Source organism: Salmo salar, chromosome ssa01 (assembly GCF_905237065.1).
Source record: "Salmo salar chromosome ssa01, Ssal_v3.1, whole genome shotgun sequence".
NCBI classification, from domain to species: Eukaryota; Metazoa; Chordata; class Actinopteri; order Salmoniformes; family Salmonidae; genus Salmo; species Salmo salar.
Window position 1 is genome coordinate 135,320,845 of NC_059442.1, and position 9,653 is coordinate 135,330,497.

Below are 9,653 nucleotides of genomic sequence, written 5' to 3' on the forward strand. Positions count from 1 at the left end.
TGTGACTTAGATGAAGTTCAGATCAAATTTTATGACCAATATATGCAGAAATCCAGGTAATTCCAAAGGGTTCACATACTTTTTCTTGCCACTGTAGCTCAATGGTCTGCTTCATTCGAGCTCAGCATACACTTCCACCGTCTTTTCCTTCTTCCGAAGCCATCACTGGGGCTTTATCTATTCGTCTGGAGGGGTCCTCATGGTTGTTGATTGTCACGGTATTCAGAGCCATGGCTGCAGTGGCGTACTGCAGTTTCGCAAGGCCCCGCAATGCCAATTATTAAAAACATTTTAAGAATACATTTTGTTTTATGAAAACAATTACTGCAATTCTCCAAATGTTTCCATGGGGCAGGGAGACCATTTCCAGATGTATAGCCAGTCTCATGCTATTCTACAAACGTTGCCATGAGGCTGAGGAAATGTTACTGTTTTAAAGATTGGCAGGGCATTCCGTCTGGTTGGCTGCGCAACTGCATTGCAGCAGTGATCATTGTGGACACAGCGGTAAGATTCGAATTGTGCCCGCGGGAGGGAGGTTGAAGAACAGAACATTAGCTATCTCGAAACACTCAGTCAACTACGAGTTGATAACTTTGGGTAAGTTACTCTGTGTTACTTGGGTTTTTAACGTCAGGACATGGTTTTGACTAACTGGACGGTTGAGCCAGTGTGGATTCAGATAAGCTAACTATCTAGCTAGTTAACGTTAGCTATCCATCGTTGTGACTACATTTTTTTAATGTAATATTATTTAACTAGGCAAGTCAGTTAAGAACAAATTCTTATTTGCAATGACGGTCTACCAAAAGGCATCCTGCAGGGACGGTGGCTGGGGTTAAAAATAAAATACATTTTATAGGACAAAACACGCATCACGACAAGAGACACCACAACACTACTATATACATAAAGACATAAGACAACAACATAGCATTGTAGCAGCACAAAACATGGTACAAACATTATTTGGCACAGGCCAAGAAGGTAGAGACAACAATGCATCACGCGAAGCAGCAACAATTGTCAGTAAGTGTCCATGATTGAACTCAATGTGGTTGAATGCAGCCAGCTACTCGCGAAATTCATATATTGAGCTAGATAGGATTGACAGTCTAGGAGGTTGATTATGTATTTTCACTTCCTAGCTAGTCTTTTTTTCCCCCCAAACACTTTACATATAACTAGCTACTGTAAGAATGTTGTAACGCTTCAAATGCGTTCTTTATTGGCAACTGTTACTTGCAACGTTTTTAGAAAGGCATTGTTTTCCTGAAGCTTTGTTTTTTGAGACAAAAGACATCAAGCGATAACAAAAAGAAACAATGGGGTAATTAACCGTTATATTTTGGGTTATGATAGTGGAAGACATTTAATAAGCCCATGAGGCATTTAGGCTAAGGCATTCTTCAAGATTCATTTGTCAAAATGAACATTGGCTGAACAGCAGGAAGTCTTCCAGCCTGTGCCTTTTTTCATTTTATTGAACAGCTGGGCCTTTTCCCATCTTATTTTTCAGCAATATGAGTCATTGTGAGCTTGAGGATATAACCCTGCACTTGAATGACAGGATTTCATCCACAAGACGTGTCTTGGAGCTGCGGACAATTGGTATGATGAACTGAGATGTGTGTATTTATGTAATGTATGTATGTATGTATGTATATAATAATATATATAGCTTGTTATCTCATGTATTTAAACACTGTTTCAGCTAACAGGAATTCAATGGTTTTGCATAACTTAATTTAAACTTTAAACTTTGATTTATTCCCTATTTTCAGCAAAAGATCAAGACAAGCGGGTCATTCTAGGGAAGATAGGACAAGATATCCTTGCAATAGATGGACTCCTTGACCAGTTTGAGAAATGTGTTGGCCGCCAAAAAGACCTACTTAAGCATTTAAAGGTATTTCATGCGTTCTTCACAATACATTTTTAGATGGGTCCTTTTAGCTTGTCTGGATTGCAATATCTTTAAGTATGCTATTTGTACTGTATGTCAGTGTGAAATTTGTTTTTTGTTTCACAGGAACTAGAGGGTTTCTTCGAGGAGGATGTGCAGGATGGAAAGAACCTTAGGGACAACATGCCCACACACATGCCCAGGAAGGGACAGCCAGCAGTCCAGTAAGGAGTGTGTGTGTGTGTGTGTGTGTGTGTGTGTGTGTGTGTGTGTGTGTGTGTGTGTGTGTGTGTGTGTGTGTGTGTGTGTGTGTGTGTGTGTGTGTGTGTGTGTGTGTGTGTGTGTGTGTGTTGGAGGATGTCATAATTGTTTTTATTTAACTAGGCAAGTCAGTTATGAAAAAAAATCGTATTTACAATGACGGCCAAACCGTTACGACGCTGGGCCAATTGTGCGCCGCCCTCTGGGACTCCCAATCACAGCCGGTTGTGATACAGCCTGGAATCGAATCAGCATCTGTAGTGACGCCTCTAGCACTGAGATGCAGTTGCCATAGACCTCTGCGCCACTCGGGAGCCCAGAGGAGAAGCTACTGAGTACAAACCAAGTAAATGTGTTGTCCTCTATTTTGCCCCTCCTTTGATATCCCAGCGGAATAGGGCCTGTGGGTCAGAGTGGACCTGTGAATGTGCAGCCAGTCCAGCAGGTTCACCCCAGGAAAACCTCAAAAAAACAGATCAGAGAGATGGAATTCATCACCAGCCCAGAGTTTGATACCATCCCTCAGTGAGTCTTCCTCAGCAGCACTATATCCACATACTACAATGTAGCTTTATTTATTTAAATGTTTTTTTTTCTTTATTGTTATTGTAAGATATATTTCTTCTGTAACTCTCTCTCTCTCTAGGTACATGAAAGGCCGTTTGACATATGAACAGCTAAACACTGCTGTGGAAAACATTAACACAGCCGTAACAGGGAAGTACAAGATCTTGAACCAGCCAGCAAAAACCCTTAACAATGCCACACGCAAGCTTCATCAACGATTTAAGGAGGAAGAGAACAAGGACACAAAAGGTACCTCAGTCAAACTACTCTGTTCTAAAGAAGGCTCTCTGCTTTGCTGTCCTTTGACACACAACAAGGTTGGTCATTGCATTGAGTAATTGTCTCTAAGCAAGGGCCATTATCTTCTCTGACCCAGATGGCATTGTTATGACAACCTGCATACTAATGGAAACAAACTATCACACTACTCCTCTGTGTTCCCTACAGGTCTGTTTTTCATTGTAGAAGCTGACATTAAAGAGTTCACTCAGATGAAGGTGGACAAGCGCTTCCAGAGCATCCTCAGCATGCTGCGTCACTGCCAGCGTCTGCGAGAACAGCGAGGGGGAGGCATCACACGCTACGTCCTGCTGTGAAAGGAGCAGAGATGGAGAAAGGGGGGTTGTCACTGAGCTTGATCTGAATGCATTGAGTTGTCCTCTGTCTCTAACATGATCGGCTACAACATCTGTCATATTGACTGAGGGAGGGGTGAAAATAATTATATTGAGAATAGTGGTTGTGGCTCAAAACATATATGTGCCTAGTGAAGAATAATTGTTTGGGGTGGGTGGAGGTTTGTATTTGAACTTAGTTTCGTTCATGCAACATTTTTTTAAATTCAAAGGTTGTTGTATTAGCTCATTTTAATTGTATCATCAATGTGACTTTGTCCATAACAACCATGTTTTATACAGGTAGAAAGGCAATAAATATTAAAAAAATAGTTAAACAAATCTTTTGGATCAATTATTATATTAATGTCAATTGTGTGCAATGTGTAATAATCTCTTTCCAGGTACCACTTGACATTGCAGGATGCACATAATAAGTTGTATCTTATTCTTCCCTACAAGGATGTGCATTTGTTTTTATAAGGGCACGGTGTGGTTGCTTTGATGTTTGATCCTGTTGGTTACTAATTTTAGCTGTATAAGTTAACATTTCACCAGTTTCAGTTAGGCATCTTTATTTTGGATGTCACATTTGCCCTCATTCAAGACATTACATTGAACCAGGGACTAGCTACATGCATATCACATGCCTAGACACTCCTGTTAAGTGGCAATATCTGTGATTATCTTGTACGTTAATTTTGGATTGGCCATTTGTGACTAATGATAACTACGCAATGCCCAACTATATCACTACTTGTTTGTGAATTATAATTGCTAGTGCTATTTTAGTTTTAATGCATTTTTACATTTTAGTCATTTAGCAGACACTCTTATCCAGAGCGATTTAAAGATAGCTAGGTGGGACAACCACATCACAGTCATATTAAGTACATTTTTCCTCAAAGTAGCTATCGCTAGAAAGGGGGGTTGGGGGGGGGCTGCTGCTGCTCTGTGGGATTATTTATTATTTCAAATACCAACGGACGAATCTGGATTTGGCGGATACGAGGAGAACGCTACCTGCCCGAATGCATAGTGCCATCTAAAGTTTACTGGAGGAGGAATAACGCTCTGGGGCTGTTTTTCATGGCTTGGGCTAGGCCCCTTAGTTCCAGTGAAGAAAAAAACCTTAAGGCTATAGCATACAATGACAATCTTCCAACGTTGGCAACATTTTGGGCAAGGCCCTTTCCTGTTTCAGCATGACAATCCCCCTGTGCACAAAGTGAGGTCCAAATGGTTTGTCGAGATCCGCGTGGAAGAACCTGACTGGCCTGCACAGAACACCTGATCTCAACCCCTTTGAACGCCTTTGGGATGAATTGTGAAGCCGACTGCGAGCAAGGTCTAATTGCCCAACGTCAGTGCCCGACCTCACTAATGCTCTTGTGGCTGAATGGAAGCAAGTCCCGGCAGCAATGTTCCAACATCTAGTGGAAAGTCTTCCTGTAAGAGTGGAGGCTGTTATAGCAGCAAAGGGGGGACCAACTCCATATTAATGCCCATGATTTTGGAATGAGATGTTCGACAAGCAGGTGTCCACATATTTTTTTGTGTATCTGTCCTGACCTCACTTCTGTGAGTACTGTAAATCCACATCAAAAGTATTAAAATGTCAAGAGTAGACCACCATGTCAGTATTAACAGATAAATGTGGCTTTACAAAACAAGTGCAGTTATTGTTACCTTATTGTTTTGGAAATGAGTGTAATAGCTCTGAATAACTTTTTTTCTCAACAAACTAACAACTTCAGTTGGATACATGCCAATGAAAATTAGAAATGGTTTGAGATCCATAAATGTTTGACTGACCCAACCTCCATAGCGTCACGGCCACCCTCTTGGTGTTACTGCAGTTCATAAAGGAGCTGGTGAACACCACATGCCAACAGCAGCATAGGATCTCCTAGGAGCAGTGGGAAGTGACTTATCTGGTCCTTCATCGTCTGCATCTGGGTCCTCCAGAGGTCTCTGTTTATTTGAAGGTGTGGTTACTATTTGATGTAGTAGAACATTAATTATGATGATTTTGTCCACCACACTTTCCAAAAAGAGATGCCTGTTATTGAACAACCTGTTCGTCATTGGCAGTGCTGTGATGATGCTGTTGTGCAAAACGGCCATGTCCTTTGAGATGATCATGGTTGGACATTTCCTCTATGGCGTTAATGCAGGTCCGCTGATTTTCATCTTATGAATTGATATCATTATTTTACTGTAGGCCACAAAACAAGGTCATCTTTATACCTGTCTTTTAATATCTCACTAGAGGAATTATGCTGACAAACTGTGTCTGTGATATGGTCTGTCCTTTCCAGTGTGTGCTGCAGGTGTTAGCCTCAGTCTCCACCGAATGTGGTGATGTAATGTACCCTTTAACGGCTGTGAGGAATGGTGGTTTGTGTCTATGGGGAAGTTCTCAGCTTCTGGGGATCAGGTGAGCTGTCGGTTCTAGTGTGTCAGTCAGGGATGCTTATATCAGTTTAACCCGTGGTGAATGAACACTATGTGATAGCCTTCTGTCCTTGCAGTGAGTTATTGGGGACAGAGGACAGGTGGTTGCTGGGCTTCAGTGGTGCGACCGCCATGCTCTAGCCTGCCACCCTGTCCCTCCTCCCAGAGTCACCCCGATACCTGCTGCTGGACCGGGGCGACCACCAGGGCTGTGAGAAAGGTAAGCACCTGGGTGGAGCTCTGTGAGGAATATGGACAGGTAACAGGTTGCCTAAGGAAAACTACCTCACCAAAAGTGTACTTGCAATTAGTGTTATCATAGTCATCCTCACAATCATCATTATGCCTGACTCAGCTGTCTTTATGTCCTTTTCCACCTGTGTATCTTATTTGGCCTTTCCCTCTGTAGCCATCCGCAGGCTGTGGGGCAGCAGAGACCACAGTGTGGAGGTGGAGGAGATGCTAGTGGAGCAGGCCTCCCTGAAGGGGGTCCACAGCAACACTGTGGTGGACCTGATCCTGGACCAGGCCGTACACTGGCAACTCCTCGCCGTCCTCGTCACCTTCAATGCTGTGAGTTGATGCATGAAGTCGATCCATGAGATCAGTGTGTTTAGAGTTAGAGTGAGCAAAAGGGTATACAAATGTAGAATGGCATGGTCATGTCATTTTCTGATCAAAGCCTACCTAGAATCTTACGTTTTTTTTCAATTAGATACAGTATGTCTGATTGACTGAGTGATGAACTTTGTCATTTTGCTCCTCTTCAGATGTGCCTTTACTAATTTGACGAGTTCCATATGACGAGGATCCCCACCCACCAGTTGCGCCATGTTGCCTTGGGAACCAGTCTGTGTGAGATTTCCACCTCTGTGACCTGTGTGAGTCCTATTTCACATATCCCTCACCACTAACCCTAATTAACCCTATATTAACATTGATGAACACTGTGAAATGAAAATGACCGTTCTTCATGTTTTGGTTGACCTTTAAAAGGAGGGGTTTGACAACAGAGCTTACATGTTATCAAGCCTGTAATTACAGTGCGTTCAGAAAGTATTCACACCCCTGGACTTTTTCCATATTTTGTTGCGTTACAGTCTGAATTTTAAATTGATTAAATTGAGATTTTGTGTCATTGGCCTACACACAATACCCAATAATGTCAAAGTGGAATTATGTTTTTAGAAATGTTTACAAATTAATAGAAAATGAAAAGCTGAAATGTCTTGAGTCAATAAGTATTCAACCCCTTTGTTATGGCAAGCCTAAATAAGTTCAGGATGCAATTGTCTGTAAGGTTCCTCAGTCGAGCAGTGATTTTCAAACAGAGATTTAACCACAAAGACCAGGGAGGTTTTCCAATGCCTAACAAAGAAGGGTACCGAGAGCAAGGAAACCGGTCAGGGATTTCACCATAAGGTCAAAGGAGGCTTTAAAAGTTAGAGTTTAATGGCTGTGGTAGGAGAAAACTGAGGATGGATCACTAACATTGTAGTTACTCCACAATAAAAACCTAAATGACAGAGTGGAATTAAGAAAGCCTGTACAGAATAAAGATATTCCAAAACATGCATCCTGTTTGCAATAAGGCACTGAAGTAAAACTGCAAAAAATGTGGCAAAGGAATGAACTTTATGTCCTGAATACGAAGTGTTATGTTTTGGGCAAATCCAAAACAGCACATCACTGAGTACCACTCTTCATCATTTCAAGCATGGTGGTGACTGCATCATGTTATGGGTATGCTTGTCATCGGCAAGGACTAGGGAGTTTTTTCTGATAAAAAGGAACTGAATAGAGCTAAGCACAGGCAAAATCCTAGAGGAAACCTGGTTCGGTCTGCAGTCCAACAGACATACATTCACTTTTCAGCAGGACAATAACCTAAAATATACCTCCAACCTCCAAATATACACTGGAGTTGCTTACCAAGACAACATTGAATGTTCCTGAGTGGCTTAGTTACAGTTTTGACTTAAATCGGCTTGAAAATCTATGGCAAGACTTGAAAATGGCCAATGGTCAACAACCAACTTCACAGAGCTTGAAGACTTTTTACTCCAGAAGACTGCCAAAGGTAATTAACATGTGTGAATACTTATCTGAATGAGATATTTCTGTATTTTATTTTATAAAAACACTTTCACTTTGTCATTATGTGGTATTTTGTGTAAATGGGTGAGAAAATTAATACATTTTTATACATTTTGAATTCAGGCTGTGACACAACAAAATGTGGAATAATTTCTCAAGGCACTGTATGTACTCAGAGTGCCCCCCCTGTGGCGTGTCATTTATCTGGAGTCGACAGTGAAACTTCTACCGTAAGTACTTGACACTGATTGGTATGACAGGTGATGGTAATAGCAGAGGTGCATAAATATGGTAGACCCCATGCACTTACCACAAATTCCTCTTTTTGCTAAGTTCCGTTGCTCTTTTTTTGTATGTTCATTTGCATAGTATTCATGATCCCAATTTTAGCTTCAAAGTCGATTGTGCTGATTTATTGGCACACTGAACCATGTTGCGCACCGTAGTTTAAAAACTCAATGTATAGTGCTAAAACAATGACGCCATATCTGCCATCCTAATGCACGTTCACCATTGATAGCACAGGAAAAAGGCTGCTCCTCTACAGGGATTCCCTATGCATGGCAGTTTCCCAGGGTCTTCTGGGTCACTCTACCTGCAGGTAAGTCACACTTTATAAGCAACACACTGCTCTGTCATCATGGGTGACATCTTTTCCATGAATGGAACGATGGTCATTATGAATTAATGAATGTCATTCATTCATAATGCCACAGAATGTCCCTATATATTATCACTGGGTTACATCAATCTTTTACAATGGGTGGCAACATCAGTGGCTCATCAATAAGCCACACCGATTGTTGTTATTTGTTGTTCAGATCCAAATCTCCTGGATCCCATACTGCAGTATAGTTCTCATCTTCACCTTCTTCTCCACTTAAACCAGTCATTCAAGTCAGCAGCCTTCACCATCGGCGCACCCTCAACTGGCTGGTGCTGTTCGTCCACCTCATAGTGGTGAGCACATCAGCCTCTCTCTCATACCTTGTCACGTACACAAACAGGTATAACAGTGGTACTGTAAGTATTATGTGACAGGGAGTATCTAGATTGTAATTACACGGTAATTACATAGGTATTGGGACTCTTATTTGTTAAGTGGGACCGTGGCAGCTGATGTCATACACATGCATTCACAGTATGTTTTTACACAGGAAAAGTTGGACTACTACTGTTTGCTGTCTGGGGTGTTTGGGTGGTACAACATGTCTGAGACCAGGAACCTCACCACGATGGAGATATTATTTATTTCACCTTTATATAACCAGGTAGGCAAGTTGAGAACAAGTTCTCATTTACAATTGCGACCTAGCCAAGATAAAGCAAAGCAGTTTGACACATACAACAACACAGAGTTACACATGGAGTAAAACAAACATACAGTCAATAATACAGTAGAAAAATAAGTCTATATACAATGTGAGCAAATGAGGTGAGATAAGGGAGGTAAAGGCAAAAAAAGGCCATGATGGCGAAGTAAATACAATATAGCAAGTAAAACACTGGAATGGTAGATTTGCAGTGGAAGTGCCAAGTAGAAATAGAAATAATGGGGTGCAAAGGAGCAAAAATAAATAAATACAGTAGGGGAAGAGGTAGTTGTATAGATGGGCTAGATCACTGGCGAGATTCACAGGATGCATCCCAACAGGGGATCCTCAGGGGAGGGATAGACTTGACCTCATTAACCCCATCATATCAAGGCACGCACAACCATCAAACTCTTAACATTTGCCATCATCAATGAC

General features: G+C 41.6%; 2 protein-coding genes across 2 annotated transcripts; both read left to right on the plus strand.

The window, feature by feature from the left end:
- Positions 1-563: 563 nt before the first annotated feature.
- Positions 564-3,683, plus strand: ska1 (spindle and kinetochore associated complex subunit 1). Its single transcript, NM_001146667.2, has 7 exons — positions 564-600; positions 1,520-1,611; positions 1,785-1,909; positions 2,033-2,130; positions 2,558-2,692; positions 2,814-2,983; positions 3,182-3,683. Exons 2-7 carry the CDS (start codon positions 1,524-1,526, stop codon positions 3,328-3,330), a joined length of 765 nt encoding a protein of 254 aa, NP_001140139.1. The 5' UTR covers positions 564-600; positions 1,520-1,523; the 3' UTR covers positions 3,331-3,683.
- Positions 3,684-5,052: 1,369 nt separating this feature from the next.
- On the plus strand, positions 5,053-6,387 carry slc2a11l (solute carrier family 2 member 11, like). The gene is given in 8 exon segments (XM_045700555.1): positions 5,053-5,058; positions 5,208-5,275; positions 5,277-5,324; positions 5,359-5,525; positions 5,682-5,769; positions 5,771-5,788; positions 5,883-6,025; positions 6,215-6,387. Coding segments are annotated over 8 exon segments (711 nt in total).
- The last annotated feature ends 3,266 nt before the right edge of the window (positions 6,388-9,653 follow it).

Coding starts and splice junctions, on each gene's coding strand:
- ska1 (NM_001146667.2), top strand. CDS start 1,524: ATGAGTCATTGTGAGCTTGAGGATATAACCCTGCACTTGAATGACAGG. Junction 1,612..1,784: donor CTTGGAGCTGCGGACAATTG/GTATGATGAACT, acceptor CCCTATTTTCAG/CAAAAGATCAAGACAAGCGG. Junction 2,131..2,557: donor AAGGGACAGCCAGCAGTCCA/GTAAGGAGTGTG, acceptor TTGATATCCCAG/CGGAATAGGGCCTGTGGGTC.